This window comes from Alligator mississippiensis, chromosome 1 (genome assembly GCF_030867095.1).
Source record: "Alligator mississippiensis isolate rAllMis1 chromosome 1, rAllMis1, whole genome shotgun sequence".
In the NCBI taxonomy this organism is placed as follows: Eukaryota; Metazoa; Chordata; order Crocodylia; family Alligatoridae; genus Alligator; species Alligator mississippiensis.
This window is the reverse complement of record NC_081824.1, coordinates 153,356,101-153,375,487: the sequence shown is the minus strand read 5'-3', so window position 1 is coordinate 153,375,487 and position 19,387 is coordinate 153,356,101. Positions and strand designations below refer to the sequence as shown.

At 41.2% G+C, this 19,387-nt stretch overlaps 1 protein-coding gene across 6 annotated transcripts in view; it reads left to right on the top strand.

The window, feature by feature from the left end:
* LYST (lysosomal trafficking regulator) overlaps positions 1-19,387 on the top strand; it is a 122,378-nt gene that overhangs the window by 66,201 nt on the left and 36,790 nt on the right. For all 6 annotated transcript variants that reach the window (XM_006258179.4, XM_019479826.2, XM_019479821.2 and 3 more), the window contains 8 exons: positions 2,335-2,466; positions 7,444-8,077; positions 8,855-9,032; positions 10,021-10,190; positions 12,249-12,479; positions 12,935-13,101; positions 13,801-13,953; positions 16,527-16,718. In XM_006258179.4, coding sequence (XP_006258241.2) covers positions 2,335-2,466; positions 7,444-8,077; positions 8,855-9,032; positions 10,021-10,190; positions 12,249-12,479; positions 12,935-13,101; positions 13,801-13,953; positions 16,527-16,718 — 1,857 coding nt within the window. The remainder of the gene's footprint in view (positions 1-2,334; positions 2,467-7,443; positions 8,078-8,854; positions 9,033-10,020; positions 10,191-12,248; positions 12,480-12,934; positions 13,102-13,800; positions 13,954-16,526; positions 16,719-19,387) is intronic.

Below are 19,387 nucleotides of genomic sequence, written 5' to 3'. Positions count from 1 at the left end.
CCATCTGTACAAAAGTTTCTGAAGTATTGACATAAACCCAACATTTCTTATACTACAACAGGCTTTATTTTAAAAAAAAATCTTATTGGACTTCATTCTGCACTCTCTGTATTGGATTACTAAGTAAACTGGTCCCTGACATCCCCTAAGAATAGTCTAATGCAGGTACTATTTTGTATAATTTGCAAATATTAAATCTTGTAGCAAGGTGTCAAGTTCAGCAAAAGGGGGAATCAAGACAAAGGTCACACAGCTTGTTAAAAACAAAGTAGTCAGTTATCAGAATAAAAATTACCATTTCCTGACTCTTGATCTTGTTGGATGACTGGAGCACTGTTGTCTGCATTTCATCATTCACTTAATGTGTGAAGAACCAGTGATACCATCTTATCAAAAAGTATGACTACTACAAAAACAGACATAAAATATGCTGGCCCCCTCCTTCCTCCCCCCCCCCCATGCTCCCCTCAAAAAACAATCTTGAGCAGCCATGTTTTGGATAACTTAACTGAAAGTAACATCTCATCTCAGTAAAGCCCTTGCAGGGAACATCTGAACACTGTACGTTATATTTTTTTTGATACAGTAGAATCCTGAGGCTGTTTAAATGAAGTCAATTGTTACTGGCAACGTGTGAACTGTAACTCCTCCTGTAAAAACTCCCTCTACAGATCCAATCTTTTGGGTTGTATGCAAGCTTGTAATCTTCTAGGTAGTATTGGCAATTGCGAGTTGCACACGTACACCTTTTCACAGTATCAGGCTTGAGGGTACAGAAACACTCACTGCCCAAAATTCTCTTAATTGATTTCAGGTCTCCTTCACTGTCACTTTGGTTTCTCTGATTGGGTGTTTGCTCTTCTTCCACCACTATATTTTTAGCATTCTGTCAAGTCTGTTTTATTTCATGGTTCAATAAGGTTAGTATAGTTTGACTGAAATATTGCTGTAGGGATTTTAATTTTTAGACTAGAATAATCAGATAACCATATTGATTTGCCTTAAAGCTGTGATTCTCAAACCCTGTGGGTTTATGCCCATAGTAAAGCTGGGCACTCCTGTGCCCCTTGCTGCTGCTGCTGCTTCCCTCTGTCACTGGCAATTGGTGGCAGCTGAAGTGGTGGGGGAAGGCGGGCAGGGGCAGTTTGAGAGCACCTGTGTTGTTACTCTTTCTCCAGCTTTTATCCTTTAAAAAAAATTCCTAAATAAATGGAAAGAACAAATTGGGAAGTACAGTTACTGCTCACTTACAGTCTGATGCTTGAATGGTGAATGCCCCAACTATGTTATACATGTGCTCCCCAAAGTGCTTATAGTGATGCTGTGGTGAGTGCATACATCTGCATACAGTATTCCACACATCTTGGTAATGTACACATTGCTTAATTTAGTCACATGTTTCCAACAAGATGTATAATAGAATCTTCCTAAATTTCTCTTAAAATAATTTAATTAATCTTGCTGCATTTTGATGTAATAAGGCAGGTTACAACTAAGATTTTGCAACTAGGCCTTAGTTTGAATGGTATTACAGGGTTCATGTTGCTGCATATAATAGTCATGCAGCCATTTGTAGTGTCAAGGGAAGAAATAGAGTAATCTGATTGTATGCAGTAGGAAAAGTGTTTGGGAATGAGTGAAATTAGGAAGACTAATCCAGAACAGAACTATCCTCTCTCTAGAGGTTAACTGTTAATGGGAAAAAAGCATTTCTCTATATCCATAAGTGGAAATTATTTCATGCCTCTATAAAGTTGGCATTCCTCAGGCTTTTGCCAGTGTGTCACTTATAAAAAGATATCATATTGTAGAAAGTATCATTTGCATAACCTAGTCTTTAACTATAATGGTACAATCAATATTTTCAGATGTTTTAAGACAGATTTTCCAGGCATTCTCTGTTTTGCTGGCCTGTGCATATCCTCTTCAGACAACTGGTGTCTACCAGTGGTCATGCAGCTGTTGTATGTGTGTTTCATTGTGATCTCATGTATAATAGTAGGATCCTAAAATTGGAGCCCTCTGACTAGCATTCACATTTGAAATGCCATTTTAAAAATGCATATTGTTAAGAGAAAAAATGTAATATATTTAACTATGGAGCATTATGACTTCTCACTATGTGGATTTTGAACACATTGCTACACTATTTACACTATATACACAAGAAAATATTTATTGTTTCCCCTAAACTGCCTTGAGTGCTTTTCTTGAATGTTGCAGGAAAATGCATAGCTCACTAAAAATTCCATTTGTATCTTTTGACTCTTTACCTTAGTTCACTAAAAGTAAAAAATTCCAAGCTGTTAATCATTGTTTGCCTCTTGTTCCTAGATGGCAAGATTTTTCAGGAGAAGGTCCAATCAATCATGTACCTTAGAAATTTCAGCAGTGGTGGGAAACCAGTGGAGTGTTCTGCATTTGAAGTTACAAGTCCAGCTGGATTTACGGCTGCACTACCAGAAGGTAAATTAATGATGCATGCCATTGCTTTCTGCAACTACTTTCTGTCTTTCTGATGTACATCAGGGCTGGCTAGTTGGTTAGTTAGCCCACAAGGGGTTAACATACAGGCTGTGGGCTCCCACCCTGTCACTCCCCTCATTGCTCCTTCTGCTGCAGTGGTCAGGGTCTCTGGACATCCCCTCCCTCCCATGGTTTTTCTCTTCTGCCCATATCCCTGGGGCAAGGCATCGTGAGAGGGGCCGAGCTGCCTGCATACAACAGGGGGGAGCAAGGCTATGTGCATGGGAAGGGTGGGGGTGGGCTGCTTGCACAATGTATGATGTGGGGAGGGAAGGGCGGGCTTGTTAAATTGTATTAATGAGCTGAAACTGTCAGTCCTGTCTGTGCAAAATATAAAACTGGTACATTGTTAAACTGGACATTGAGAAAAAAATTGACAACTTATATTTGAATATGAAATAATCAGATGCTGATTTTTTTTTTTCTTTTTACACTCTTGGTAGAGTGTTGTCTTTATGTATTTGAGGTAAAGTAGCTAAGAAAATCTAATAGAAACAGCTATTATGTCCCATTGTGTGAAAGGGGAGCTCCTTACTTAAGACAGACTTGTAAGTGTTCTGTATGATAATACACAATGTCTTTTGAACTTTGAAATGTCAACCAATTTCATACTTCTACTATGAATGATGAACATTATGTAGAGGAGTTTTGATGGTAGTTAGTTAACAAACCTCCCTGCTTCCAAAAAAATAGCTAGAATTAACAATATGACTTCAATTTGATGTTGTTAGGTGTTGGAACAGTGCAAACTAATAATTTTTCCAGGCTTATAAAATCCTGAATTACTGCTTCAAATAAATTAAATGTAAACTTTAAAACTGCTGTAGGCTTATGGCATTTTTATGTCTTCTCTTGATGTCTCATCCCTGGATCAAAATAGTAAACTTTTGTCAAAATAAGGTTTGCAATGAAAGCACCAGTGCAACCTTAACTATGAAGTCACTGTTCATGTACAGTGAGGAATAAGCTTTGGCTACAACTGTATGAAATAAACACAGCTGTATGATATGAACAACTTAGCATATACAAGATAAGCATTCTTTGTTTCCATTCCTCATCTCCTCATTTATAACAATTTCAAATTATATGTAATCTAAATCATAAAAAGTTAGGGTTAGAAGGCGCCTCAGGAAGTCATCTAGTCAAATCTCCTGCTCAGCCAGAGCTCTGTCAAGCTGGGCCTTAAACCTCCAAGGATGGAGATTCCACCACCTCTCTAGGTAACCCATTTCAGTGCTTCACTACACCCCTACTGTGAGTTTTTCCTGATATCCAAAGTAAACTTGCCTTGCTGCCACTTGAGACCATTGCTCTTTGTTCTATCATCTGCCACCACTGAGAACAGTCAGCTCCTCTTCGGAACAACCCTTCAGGTACTTGAAAGCTGCTATCAAATCTCCCCCTCAGTCTTTCCTGTAGACTAAATAAGCCCAGTTCCCTCAGCCTCTCCTCCTACATCATGTACCCGAGCTCCCAAACCATTTTTGTTCCCTTCTGCTGGACTCTCTCCAACTTGACCACATCCTTTCTGTAGTGGGGGGCCCAAAATTGGACACAGTACTCTGGTGCTGTGAGCAGTCATATGGCTTTTTTACATGTGACCTCACCAGCGTGGAATAGAGAAGAATAAGTACTTGCCTCAATCTGTTGGCAACGCCGCTACTAATGGAACTGTATGCTGTTAGCTTTCTTGGCAACAAGGGCACACTGACTCGTATTCAGCTTATGGTCCACTGTAACCTCCAGGTCCTTTTCTACAGAGCTGCTGCTTGTCCCAAGTCTGTAGCAGTGCACTGGATTCTTCCATCCTAAGTGAATGACTTCGCACTTGTCCTTGTTGAATCTCATGAGCTGTCTTTTAGCCCAGTCTTCCAATTTGTCTAGGTCACTTTGAATACTAGCCCTACCCTCCAGCGTATCTCCTACTCCCCCAAACTTGGTGTCATCCATGAGCTTGCTGAGTGTGCACTTCATCTTACCTTCAAGATCATTAATGAAGATATTGAACAGAACTCACCCCAGGACCAGCCCTGGGATACTCCACTTAATACCAGATGCCAACTAGACATTGAGCCATTGATCACTACCCATTGAACCCAACGCTCCAGGCAGCTTTCTGTCCACCCTGCAGTCCATTCACCCAACCCATGTTTCCTTAGCTTTCTTGTAAGAATGCTGTGGGAGACTGTATCAAAAGCCTTGCTAAAGTTAAGGTATATCACATTCACTGCTTTCCCTGCATCCACAGAGGCAGTCTTCCCATCATAGAAGGTAATCAGGTTAGTCAGTCATGACTTGCCCTTGGTGAATCCATGCTGACTGTTCCTGATTGCTTTCTACTCCTCCAGGTGCTTCGAAAAAGATTCCTTGAGGACCTGCTCCATGATATTTCCAGGGACTAAGGTGAGGTGGTTTGTAGTTCCCTGTATTCTCCATCTTCCCCTTCTTAAAGACAGGCACTATATATGCCCTTTTTTAATAGTCTGGGATCTCCTCTGATTGCCATGCGTTTCCAAAGATAATGGCCAGCAGCTCTGCAATCTGCAGTTAGCCAACACCCTCAGCCCCTTGGATGCATTGCATCTGGTCCCATGGACTTGTACGTGTCCAACTGTACACATCCATGCTTTTCTAAATTGTCCCTAACCTGTTCTTTCACTGAGGGCTTCACCTTCTTTCACCTTCTCCCCAAACGGTACTGCCCGATGCAGTGGTCTTCACTGGCCAGGTCAGGTCTCAGACTAAGGTAAAGAAGGCATTAAGCACTTCAGCCTTTTCTTTCTCATCTGTCACTAAGTTGCCTTCCCCATTCAGTAAGGAATCCACACTTTCCCTGACCTTCTTGTTGCTAACATACTTGTAGAAACCCTTTTTATTACCTTTTAGGTCCCTCACTAGCTGCAACTCCAATTGTGCTTTGGCTTCCCTGTTTTCATGCCCAGGCAGTATTTTTATACTTCTCCATAGTCATCTATCCAAGCTTCCACTTCTTGTAAGCTTCCTTATTGTGTTTAAGCTCACCAAAGAGTTCTCTGCTAAGGCAAGCTCGTCACCTGCCGTACCTGCTATTCTTCCTGCACAACAGGATTATTTGTCTCAGTAAGGTTTCTTTTAAAATACAACCAGCTTTCCTGGACTCCTTTTCTCCCTCAGACTGGCCTCCCAGGGGATCCTGCCCATTGGTTCCCTGAGTGAGTCAGATTACTCTTCTGAATCCAGGCTCCATGTTCTGCTACTCTCCTTTCTTCCTTTTGTCAGGATCCTCAACTAAATCATCTCATGGTCACTGCTGCCCAAGTTGCCATCCTCTTCTTCACCCCCCACTAGTTCTTCTGTGTTTATGAACAGCAGGTGAAAAAGAGCACAGCCCCTAGTTGGTGTCTCTAACACTCGCATCAGGAAGTTGTCTCCAGTGCTCTCCAAAAACTTCCCAGATTGCCTTTGCACTGCTTTATTACCCTCCAGGCATGTCAGGGTGATTGAAGTCCCCCATGAAAACCAGGGCCTGTGATCTGGAAATTTCTGCTAGTTGCCAGAGGAAGCCTCATCTACCTCCATCCTCCTGGTCTGGTGGTCTATAGCAGACACCTACCACAACATCACCCTTGTTGCTGTCCCCTATTACCTTAACCCAGAGATGTTCAACAGGCCTAACTCCAATTTCATACTGGAGCTCTGAACAATCATACGGCTCTTTTACATACAGTGCAACTCCTATTCCTCTTCTCCCCTTCTCTGTCCTTCCTGAACAGTTTGTACCCATCCATGACAGTACTCCAGTCATGTGAGGTATCACACCAAGTATCTGTTATTCCAGTTACATGATAGTTCCTTGACTGTATAAGGACCATTTCTTCCTGCCTGTTTCCCAGGCTCCATGTGGTCGTGTACTGACACCAGAGGTAACTAGCTGATTGCCCTACTTTCTCAGTAAGAATGAGAAGGCTTCCCCTGTTGCTGCCTCCTCCTTGTGCTTCCCCACTTACTTCAGGGCTTTCATCTCCCTCCCCCTGCAAACCCTGGTTTAAAGCTCTCCTCACCAGGTTAGCAAGCCTGTCTGCAGAGATGCTTTTTCTTCTCTTCATTAGGTGGATCTCATCTCTTCCTAGCATTCCTTCTTGGAACAACATCCCCTGGTCAAAGAAGCCAAATCTCTGCTAGCGATACCATCTGCACAGCCATGCATTGATACACATGACGTGCATAATACTTTTTTTTTTTTTTTAATGCAATGTTTAGTGCTTAGCTCAGGAATGGCATTACAAGTCAGCTCTTCAGATACTATTTATTTGCTAGACTGAGGGTTGACTGTCAAAACAGTGACAAGCCTTTCACTTGCAGGATTATGAAATGCTGCAGTCTCTTAAGTTTCATATACATTCTAACAATGTCATGCTCTCCCTCATGCGGTCATTCTACTATCTTCTGGCATCTGCTCTAACAATGTTTTTTAAAACCTAGTTATATTAAGGGTCTTATTGCCATTGGACGTAATTAATTGGATGAGACATAACAGAGCATAACTTCTAGAATTTGCCATTTACTTCTGATTATTGCATGACGGTTATTTAAGATGAATTCTCATCTTTGAAACAAAAGAAAAACAGTCCTGTGCTGTGAGAATGAAGACCATGAATACAGCAATTAAATTGTTTTAAGCTACATCTAAACTGAATATTCTGCTTTATTATTCAAATGTGAATTTTTATGCCAAAGGAATATGTTCTGTCTTATAGCTGACTTTAATGTGTGGGTTAAGAGGGAAATTGAGACTCTCATGATATATTAAAAAAAAAAAAAAAAGTCCATTTTGCATATCTGTTAGATGGTGAAAAAGAACGGTAGTACTTCTAGGGAAGGCGTTATCTCTAATGCAAAATAGATATTAAGAATTTTCTTTTTTTTTAACTTTCTTAGGAGGTATTGCTTCCAAGGTTAGTGTGCCACAGTTAATAGGCTCTCAGGTACAGGAGCGGCGTTGCAAAAGCCTACCTGCATCTCCTACTTCCTCACCGCACGTGCATCCAAAAAGGCTAACTGGGAGTTTGGGCAAGAATATTGATCACCTGCTGGAAGCTGGAGGAGGAAGGACTAATCTACAGGAAAAAATCACTTTAATGGAAAGTTCTGAAACTTTGAAAAGGGTGCAGGAGGAACTTTTTATCAGCAGCTGCGAGTCTGCAAAAACAGTTTGTGATTCAGAGTTAACATCTGCTGAAATACTTGTTGACATTCCAAAAGAAGAGGAACTGTCTGCTAATGCATCTGAGAGCAAAGGAGCTAATGCAGATCTGAAACCTAATGAGGATGCTGGTGATACTGAATCAACTTTGCGCCGTCCTGACCATCTGAAGGGGCTGCCTTCATTTCAGAAAAGTCAAAGTAATTTCCCAGGCTTGGGTTTAGCATTTTCTGCTCATAGTGGACCATCAACCATGTCTCGCTGGCCAAGCCTCACTGACAAGAATGTGCCTCCTGAAGACTGGGAAGGCCTTAACTTTTCTTCAGTCAGTGAGCAGACCCTTAAAAAATCTGAAAGCCTTGATGATAGGTATGCAGATCTTTTTAGAAAATGAGTAGACATAACATTGAAAAAATATTCATTGTCCTGTAACTTCTGCAATACCATTAAATGCTTTTAGTGGATGTTCTTCAAATATTTGGTGGATGCCAAGATGGACATTGAATAGGTGATAGATCATTATAGATGTCTGGTTGAATGCTCTCCTTCTATATGATCCATTTTTGCCACTGTCAGAGAGCGAATACTAAGCTAGAAGGACCATTGATCTGACGCAGTGTGACACTTCTTATGGTCTTATGTTTGTCTGAAAAGAAGTCTAGCATCTTGAGTGCAAACTCGCAAATATTATATATATTATGTTAAACTATCAGTAGTCTTGTCAGATTACTTGTAATACCAATTGTGCTTTATTTTGCTTGCCTATCTTTAAGGCACTAATTCTCAACCAGGCTGCAAGCTAAGAGCTGGCATTTTCTGAGGGGTGCCTCGAGTCTTACAAGGTTGAGAAGAACTGGCTTAAGGTCGGGAATTGTCTGTGTTTACAGGGTACCCAACACAATGAGGCCCTGAACTCATTTGATGCCTTTAGGCACTATTATCATAGCAGTCTGCTCATATTGCCCTCCACTGATTATATAGGCAAAGCAGTGCTGCAAGAAATAGAATGAGAGAACAGTAGTGAGGGGATTGTGGGGAAATGCCTTTTGTTAGTCATCAGCCAGTCTCGTCATAGGGACAGGCTAGTATTTACAGCAGTGGAAAATTCAATAACTGTAGCAGTGACGCACTCTTCTCTGTTTTCAGGTCCACAGAAGATTTTCTTGTGCTTATATGTTGTGGTTTATATGACCTCTTGCGTGGAGTACTTTTAATCCTGCCTGATATCATGCTAGAAGATGTGATGGACAAATTTATTCAGCCTGATACTCTTATAGTTCTTGTGAACCATCCATCACCTCTCATACAACAAGGAGTCATTAAAGTAGGAATACATAAAATTTTAAAGTTCTAAAGCTAAGACAATTATAAACTACCTCATTTGAGCAAATATAAGCTTGAACTAAGTTGTTCTTTAATATTCACGTTTTTAGAAATAAGTCTTATTTTTGCTTTAATCCTCTAAATGCGTACACTATAAAAATGGAGTTGATTTGCATCTAAACTTTTAAGAAACTTTTTTGGAAAAGAAATTAATGTTTTCTATATACATCAGTCATTAATAGAGAGTCTAGGTCTATATTATGTACTTTAACTAAAGTTAGGGATAACAAAACAAATACAACACCATCATGATGGGAATAAAAGAAACTTGTAAAATGTGATCAGCATTATAGGAAAATGATCATCCTTCAATCTGATTAGTGCATAAAAATATTTATACAAATTGCTAGCAAAACTCTCATATTTCTTTGGGTATTCATTGCCAATCTGTCAGTCATGAAATGCTTTTTCAACTGGATTTCCCATTAAAGTGAACCAGGCTGTTTCCTGAGCATGAAGTTCAAGATTCAAGCTAACTTCAATAGTTTTATTCTAATTATAAAGGAGAACTTTGTGCTTAAGGTAAGCCTAGGAAGGGAGTAGTATTTGCTTTAAATTTCTGAAGGGGGATTTGAGAGGAGATTTAAAAAGTAGCAACACTACAAAAAAATCAAATCATAACAGTGTAGATATAAATTTTTAATCTAAAATACTTTTTTTTTTTTTTTAAAGCTAACTTTTCATTTACCTGATAAATCCTCTATTTTGTGTTCCTTACAATAGGAGATGCTATAGTGTAAACTCCTAAAATAAAGTTTCTGCTCTTGAATGTAATGAAATCAGTGGAAATTGCAAGCCCAGTTAGAAGAATTTGACCATTAATTTGGAGTCTGAAACGACTTTGAAGTTTAACTTTCTTTCACTTCCAAGAAAATAAATTACCCAAATATTTAATCTTGAATCAAAACTATGTATTTCTCTCTCTCTAGTTTTTAGATGCATATTTCAACAGAGCAACTAGGGAACAAAAGGAGAAGTTCTTAAAGAATCGTGGCTTCTCTTTGCTAGCCAACCAATTGTATCTTCATCAAGGAACTCAGGAGGTTGTTGAGTGCTTTTTGGAAATGCTCTTTGGCCGTTCTCTTGGCCTGGATGAAGAGTAAGTACTGTTTTCTTAAAACACTCAATAAATATGCAGTTTTTTCTTTAAGCAAAGATTAGGCTGTCTGTATGGTAAGGACATAATTGCTTTTGGGAAGTTCCCTTATACCTCGAGGTACCAGGCGTGGCGTGTGAACACTCTGATGCTGGGGCGGATGGAGCTGTCCCACAGGAGCGTGGGGGGGGAGCCCCCTGCATGCTCGGCAGCAAACCTGGAAGTGGACTGGAAGTACTTCCAGTCCACTTCCGGGTCCACCACCAAGCACGCTGGGGGCCCAGCAATCGGCCACAGGGGGACCCTGGGTGCCACCCCAGACCCAGAAGGCACCAGTCGCCAAGCTGGGGGGATGTAGGGGGGCCCTCCAGTGTGCTCCCCAGCAGACCTGGAAGTGCCACTTTCAGGTCTGCTGCCAAACACGCTGGGGACCCCCCTGCACTACTGTAGAACGCTCCATCTGCCCCAGCATCTTGGCATTCACAAGTCACCTGGTACCTTGAGGTATGTGGAAAAAATATTTAAAGATGTGTTTATGTTCGAATTGTCATATCTTTCCGAATCTCTCCAAATAGATTCAGAGGGCTCCGATTCAATATGGAGAAATTAAAGGGTCTCCTGATTTGATTCAGAGATTTGGCCACTGAATTGGACCAAATCTCTGCTGAATCAAATCAGCGAATGAAGCTTCGTGCAGCCCTAATCGCTGAAACCTGCTTCACTCGCATCTTTTTTTCAGGATTGGGTGGTATCCCATATGCATGCTCACTTGCGAAGACTCCAGCATCCTTGGCATTTACCATAATCAATTTAGCCCCTCCAGTACTACTTTGTGGACTTATATTAGGCTACAAAGCTGTGATAACTAGTTGGTAAAGATTTCAGTCCTAGCAGCTACCCTGGTCTTAATTAAATCCAAATGCCCAGGTTTTGTTTTTTTTTAGAAACAAACTCACAACCTTTAGTACTTTTTTTTTCTTTCTACTGGAAGAAGAGGGGACCCTGCTGGTAGTCAGGAAAGGAAATCACTTTTCAAGCAGGCTGTTCTGCTAAAGGGGTGGGTGGCCTTTCTCTCTTTTTGGTCAGTTAGGCTCCACAATGTTTACGAAGATCTTAACAGAATTAGAGGGTCTCTATGTGGCATAGTCAAGTGCCCACAATTGGCAAAAAGCTCTTACTTCAGTTGCCTTCCATAGAAGTATGGAAACCATAGTTACCTTCTATGTATACCTCTCACCCAGTAGTTTCTATGTATACCTCGCATTGCTTTCTTACAAGAAGCTTTTAAAAATACCAGTTTTCATACAGCAGCCTCCCCCTCATCTCTCTGACCCCTCTCCCCAACTCCCCCAAGGAAAGAGGACTTCTCTCCAAAAGGAATTAAAGAAAGGAGGACCCAAAGACAGCTCTCATGGCTGCAAGACACATTAGCATTCTGCTGTGTTGCTTAATCAAATCTTTGTGGTGATGTGGTACAAATGATACCTTTTATAAGAATGATCCAATCTCCTTATCCATTATGCAATAGACAAGGACTGTAGTGATGTTGTTCGCTTCAATGCCACAAGCCAAACAAGAGATTTCTTTCCCAGATTTAATTTATTTTTTTCAGTCATAATGGATCCAGTGCATCAAAGCCTCCTCTTGGTCAGTGTATTATTTTATTAAAGCAAGGCCATATTTTATTTTATAAGTGTCCCTGCCAGTTCCAATATTTATTACTGGAAATGGGTTGAGTAATAACTTACTGTGCCAGTAGGTTTTTAATAGAAGTTGAAATTTAGATTTACACTGTACTTTCTTAATGGAACAAAAGTTATTTTAAAAATCAAGTTTGAAATTCCTTTTTAAGGGGTCTCATTCTCTGTAAATGTTTTTCACTTTATGTAATTGTTACTGCATTTAACAATGGTACTGCCATTAATATGAAATGACCATGGAAATTGTTCCTATCCCTTTGCCAAGACATCAATGTTTGTTTGTATAGACTCTACTTGATATCGATGTTGTGATAATCCTTAAAGACATAGTATATTTCTTATTTTACATCTGTTCTAATAGATTTGATCTGGAAGATGTGAAAAATGCTGGACTTTTTCAGAAATGGTGCATCATTCCTGTTTTGGGACTTATAGAAAACTCTCTGTATGATAATGTACTGCTGCATAATTCCTTCTGTCTTCTGCTGCAAATTATAAATTCCTGCTCTAAAGTGGCAGACATGCTGCTTGATAATGGTTTGTTGTATGTACTATGTAATACATTAGCAGCACTCAATGGACTGGAACACAAGTAAGTGTTTTATTTATAAAACTTCAGACTTGTTCTAAAAACAATTTTAAGAGTTTTAAATATGAACTTCAGCATATTCTGTAGACTTCTGATTCTGTGAATTTAACAGATCAAAAGCCTTAAGCATCAGAAGTTTATTGTATAGTCTGAAACTTTTCAAGATATTTGTCAACTTCATGTACTGTTGGACTATTTTCCAAATTTTGCTTTGGCTATTGAGGCTATTTTTTCCCTTTGGCTAGTCAACTTTTTCAGGAACTATAAAACTAGTTACAGTTACTTGTTTGTAATATGTGGGGTTTTTCTAGTCTTTAGTAGTATTTGGGAATGAATGAAAAGTACTTGATTTTGTAACAAATATGTAAGTCACTTATACGAATATCATTTTCTATAGTCATGTTGTCTATCACTTAAATGGTTCTAGTTGTAATAACTAAAACTGACTTTATTTACAGCATTCCCTTGAATGACTACAAGCTACTTGCATGCAATATTCAACAGTTACTAGTTGCAGTCACAATCCATGCCTGCAGTTCCTCAGGATCTCAGTACTTTCGTGTTGTTGAAGATCTTCTTGTGTTATTGGGACATCTTCAAAATAGTAACAATGAGAGGACACAAAGTAAGTCAGGATCTCTTTTGCCTTTTTTTTCTCAGATCTTGTGGTAGGTAAGGGAGGGGAGAGTAAGATAACAGTAAAATTTCGAAGTGGATACTCCAGTCACAAAATTGATTTTGTTTTTCTGGTATGGACCTGAAATTATAGTTGTATGGGGGATAGTTAGGAATCTGTCTTGTGGTTTGCAGTTATTTACTGCTAATTCAGATGAGCAGTAACTGAAATTCTACTTGCACCCTGAGCAACTTTTTACTACTTTTGATGTACTAAAATGAAATACTCAGGGAGTTCTATTTTCTCACAAAAAAATAAATAAAAATTAAGTAAACGACCAGATTTTAGTCTTGAGGATTCTGTCTTGGTTTATTTCCTCTTTGTTTTGAAATTGTTTTGAATGCTTTGGTTTGAATACTACGGCGCACACGTGATATCGGGCCAATTTTTGTAGATCACTTTCTTAGCATCCAAAAATGCATAGCCTTTCATTTTACAGATATAAGGGAAAATTATAACTATATATATTTTTAAATGTCTCTTTTTTGAAGACTCCTTAAAATATCAGCATCAAGATTCATTAAAAGTCACTAGCGTCTCAGATACTTTGTAATACTTCACAGAAATATGGATAGAGAACATGCTAACATTTGGGTTACTTATGTAGTTACCTTCAGGAAAAGTTCACGTTTATTATTCATTTTATAGATATGGCAATTACGCTGCAGTTCAGAGTTCTTCATGCAGCTATTGAATTAATAAAAACTACAGCAAACCAAGATTCTCAGGAACAGGCCAACTCTCTGCATTTACCTGCTACCTGCCATCATGCAATGTTACAGAAACGTAAAAGCATTGCTGGTGAGTGGCAGTATTATAGTGTGTTGTGATTTTTGTTTTTGGAATTGCTCTGCCCTTCCTTGGAATAGAGTTAATGACATTTATCTAAGTTGATATTTAGGCAATAGTTTTTTTTTCTGTGACTGTCTCGTAATATATTGTTTATATGTTTATACATCTCTTACTTGGGAAGCTTTTCATAACTAAGATATTTATAGCTTAGCAAAAAACAGCATTGGAAATTAGGTGCATCTTATTTGGAAATTTAATCCAAATATGAAAAAATCATTTTAAAAGTCCAATACAAGCTTCAGGGTAGTGGGGAAACTTGTACTATTTTTATAGAAAAGGTATCATTTGTGTGTTGGAGAGGGAATAGATTGCAATAACATTTTCTGCATTCCAATCACTTTATACTATATCATTCCAGAAACTGTATTCAGCCCTGCTTTAAACAGAATCCTAAGTCATGAGGTTGTTCCCTACATACAGTGTAGTAGGTGTGGGGAGGTGGGAGGAACCTATGTTAAGTTTTTGGAATCTCACACTGAAAAAATAGGAAAAGTCAAAATAGCTTGGAATATAACATTAATTCAGACCCCTGTCAATATTGTATTGCAATTAGTCTTAATTAAATGATCAAATCTTTTTCCACACAGGACCAAATGGTTATATATTTAAAGACTGTTTCGTAGTGCTTATTCACAAGGGTGTTCTATAACGCTGACATTTCTTAACCTTTGGAGTGTGAAACTTCTGCAGCCCTAACGTTTTAAAATACTTTTAGAAGTATTTAATCTACAGGAACTTGAATGTGCAACTTCCTAGATTCTGCGGCCACCTTCGCCTCCACCAGAAGTTTTTTTTGGTTTAGGCTTATCAGCAATGTGGTTCACCAACAGTGTTTGGACTTTTTAAATCCACTGCACAGGAAGTGCTCTTTTCACTTTTGAAGTAGCATTTGGTAGGATGTTACCTTCTGGATCAAGCACCTGGGGTATGAGATTTATGCCTTTTCAGAGTTTCCTAGCTACTTGTTGATAGAGGATTGTAGCAAGGACCCCAGGGTTCACTTTCCAGATCCTGATAGAGTTTGCTCCTAGGGCTTATAAACCTATCTTGCCTGGATCCTCAGTTTCTGGCCTACTCTGCTTCTGTCATACTCTATGCCCTCACTCATTTTTTCTGTTCTTTGCTTTCTTATTAGGTAACTTCTCTTTCATTCACCCACCAATAGAGAGAGCACTGAGCTGGAGAGAATTGCTCAGTTCCTCTGCCAACACTACAGCAGCCCCTGGCTGATCAGAGGAACAATTGCAGTAAAAGTACTGCTTTGCTCCTACAGCCAAGAATGGCACATGCTCATTGAAGATTGACTCTTGATCATTTTATCTGCCAAATTCTGTCTCTATTGAGCATATGCAAACTGATTTAGAAGAAAAATTTCATTAAAATAGAAAAAGACACACACCTGATGGTGGGTGATATCCCTGTTGTCAAGTTGTAGGTCCAGTTTCCAAATCAATGAAGAAAAATAAAGAAAATATATTTTGCCCATATTAATCGTGTTTCTAGAAACATAGTCAAACCATTTTAGCAGAAGCTTCTGGCATGGGATGAGGGACATAATCAGTTTAAGTGATCATTTTATATGTTGTTTTGGGATTCTTCTGTCTGGAAAATGTTTTCCTAAATCAAGGCTGTCATTTATATATGTGTAAGACTTAACTTGAGACAACTCATCAGCTATATTTTTTGTTAATTGTTTAAAACAAGGTTCAATTGCAATGAAAGATTCCATTATTCCTCATCTACCAAGACAACATGTCTATTTGTATGGTCAGTTTCTGGAGTCCCCCTCCTTCAGTTTGTTAAATCTGGAACTGCCCCTACAGTTTCTCACCGGATCCACTTCATATACATTCCTTCCAGCAGCAGGTGCAGTAAGGGCGATAGTGATGTCTACCAATGCATCCTAAAAAAACATTTCTCAAAAAATGTTTCTGCAAGATTAGCTTGGTAAAAGTGCATCTATCAAAATAGTGTTGATAGATCAGTATGCACCCAGTGTGTTTGAGCTGTTAATATGCCTTGCTAATTCTCAGTTCATATGGCTAGAAACTATTTTCCTAACAGCATGCTAGAGTAAGAACAAATAATATGATATTGTAATATATTGATGCTGTTAAGAGCAAGGTAACAAAACAGTGATAATTCAGAATCTATTTTGTACTGTGAACATTTTTTTTTAACTGCATCAGTTTTTATATAATCTAAAATGCGAAATTACAGGGTTTTTTTTAAAAGATGTCTTTACAGCTTTGTTGTAAACTCTTTACTGGATTACATATTACTATTTCTTTGATTTCATATGTATGTTATTTTCAACCGGAAAAAATTCACATTTACATTAAACAAACAAACAAACAAACCCAAAACCCTGACAACTCTGGCATTCCAATTCCCTTTAAACTAATGTATTTCAGTTATCTTTCTTTCTAACAGCAACTTTCTGAATGTAAACTGTTGATGAATCTAACTTACAAATGACATGTGACTTTTTCCTTAGACTGATATTAATATTTCTGCCTCAGGTTCCAGAAAACTTTCCATTGCTCAGTCTGATACGCTGCTGATGAAAATGCGTTCAGTAGCAAGTGATGAACTCAATATGATGATACAGCGGAGAATGAGCCAAGAGAATCCAGTCAGAGCTACTGAAACTGAGTTTGTACAGAGGTTACAGAGACTAACTGTTCTAGCTGTTAACAGGCTCATTTATCTAGGTAGGAACAAAAAAATTACTTTATATTCATACTTGCATTGACAGTGCCAGCATTTTGTTGCATTAAAAAAATGATTCATGTTCTCTTAGTGGTTCATTGTAAGTTTGAAGGAACAGAGAGCAGGAGTTTTTCCAAATTTATGATTCATTTGGATTAATAGGTGTTTTTTGTGTTTTTTCCAAATCTTTCCTGCTATCATCAGTGTTTGGCTTCTGCTTCATGAATTAAATCCTCGACAATTGGATTGGATTCAATTTCATTCTGTCTGTACCCATCTATTTCATTTACCAAGACTCTTCAGCTATATGAGATTTTTTAATAGAACAAGTCTGAGAATATTACTGTATGGGTGTAAACCAGTTTATTTGACCTGGGTCACAATAGGAGGAACACAGTCACTTATACACGGTAGCCTTTCCGAGCTGCGTTACTACTCCTCCAGTTAGGTACCTTCTTCCAACAGGTAGCTAGGGAAAGCAGACAGCCTGACAAGCTTGTCCCTGGAATGACCCAGAGTAACCTTATAGAGTCACACCAGGATTGGGATGTGGGGGAACTGTTAGCACACTTAATCTGGCATGTTTCACAAGTACTCGAAGCAGGACAATGAATCTGAACTTCTGTAGGGCACAGAGACAAAAGGCTTTCTTGGAGGAGAAATGCAGCATCTGCTTACAGCCTATAAAGTCCTTCCCCAATCCTCAACATCGGGGGTTCAACTGATGCCCTGTGGCTGCATATGACCTGTGAATGGTTAAACTGTGGCCTGCAGGGCTTGTCAAGCATGGGTCCTGGAGCTGCTGTGTTGATATGGCTCCAGAACCCCATCACTACTACTTTCCCATGGCTTCCTTCTCTACCCTCTCCCCCCAAACCATTGCCTACAGCAGGGGAGGGCAATTATTTCAGGCAGAGGGCCGCTTGATGAGTTTTGGCGAGCTGTCAAGGGCTACATGGGTAGCCCCACCCCTTCAGTTGCCCACTCCATAACCCCTGACCTTTGCCACCGGACGTCCCTCCCCTGGAAGTACTCCTTTTGGAGAGGTGGCCTTGGAACCTGACCCACCCTGTCGGGCCCCAGGCATCAAAAGCTGGCCAACCTCCCCACCCATCACTGGTGTCAGCATGACCTGGTCCTGACCCATCCCAGCCTGCCCCCCCTCCCCCTGTGGTACAACAGAAGCCAGCCCAGGCCCAGGTCCCCTCACCAGCATGGCACCCACCAGTGCTGTAGGACCCCTCCTGTCCCAAGCCACAGAGGGCTTAGCCACAGTTTTTTCCCTCCCCAGTGCAGCCAGACCAACCCATCCCATCCCCTATCAAGTGGTGACTTCCCCATGTGCTGCTGCACTTTCCCCTTACCTGCACCAGCTGGTCCCAAAAGGCAGGAGGATGCGCCGCCACTTTTGCTGGCCAGTGCCAACCCAGCCAGGCCCCATTCCCAGCAGCACATGGGAAACTGGCTTCAACCACATGCTGCTCCAGGTGGGACGGGCCCCGCCAGATTGGCACCGGCCAGGAAAAGCGTCATGCAGCTGACATCAGCTTCCCGTGTGCTGCCAGGGACAGGAGGACCGCGGCCGGGTCTGCGCCAGCCAGGAGAAGCGGCGGCGGAGCCGTGTGCTGCTCGGGACTGACCAGCGCAGGTAGGGGGGAAATGCAGCTGGGCTCATCCCATCCTGAGTGGCACGCGGCTCTGCCATCGCTTCTGCCGGCTGGTGCAGACCCAGCTGGGGTCCTGTCCCCGGCAGCACATGGGAAGCCGGCTTTAGCTGCATGCCGCTTTTCCTAGCCGGTGCCAACCCGGCTGGGTCCATCCCATCTGGAGCAGCATACAGCTGAAGCCGGCTTCCCACATGCTACTGGAGACGGGAGGAGCCTGGCCGGGTTGGCACTGGCCAGCAGAAGCAGCAGCAGAGCCATGGGACTGACCAGCACAGGTAGGGGCAAAGTGCGGCTGAGCCCCTGCCGCTCTGGCCCGGCTCGTCCCATCCCAAGTGGCGCACGGCTCCACCACTTTCTCCTCCCTGGTGCTGACTGGGTTGGAGTTGCAGCCCAGCTGCTGCTTCCCCTCCCCAGTGCCAGCCCAGCCCAACCCCGCACAGCCTGAGTGACGTGGCATAGCACAGCATGGGGAAAGCCTGCCCAGCAGCCACTTTCCTGGGCTTACCTGAGGACAGGGCCCTTTCCCGTCCCGTGCAGCAAAGCAGAAGCTAGCCCAGACACTCCTTCCTCTCACCAGTGCCACAGGTTCTGGGCCAGCCCCCCTGCCCCTCTCAAGCTGTAAATGTGGCCTGAGCCAGGGTGGGGCAGGGCCAGCTGGGGCAGGCTGAGGTCAGGGTTGGTTGCCTTGCAACCAGACCCCAAGTAAACAGCCTGAGGTGCCGCTGGAAGCTTTTAGAGAGGCAGCCGCCATTACCTGGGTTTTGAAGGGGCTCCACGGGCCAGAAGGAAGTGCTTGGTAGGCCAAATCCGGCCCGCGGGCCATATTTTGCCCACCCCTGGCCTACAGCCAAATATGGGATATCTTGTTGCTCTTGGCAACTAAAATCAGCAACAGGGTAAAAGCATGTCTCAGCAGTAGTGGTGTTCATCCCCCTGGGTTCTGAAATCAGGCCATGCAGTGGATCCAGATCCAGCCTGTTGGAGCAAAGGATTTTGACACCCCT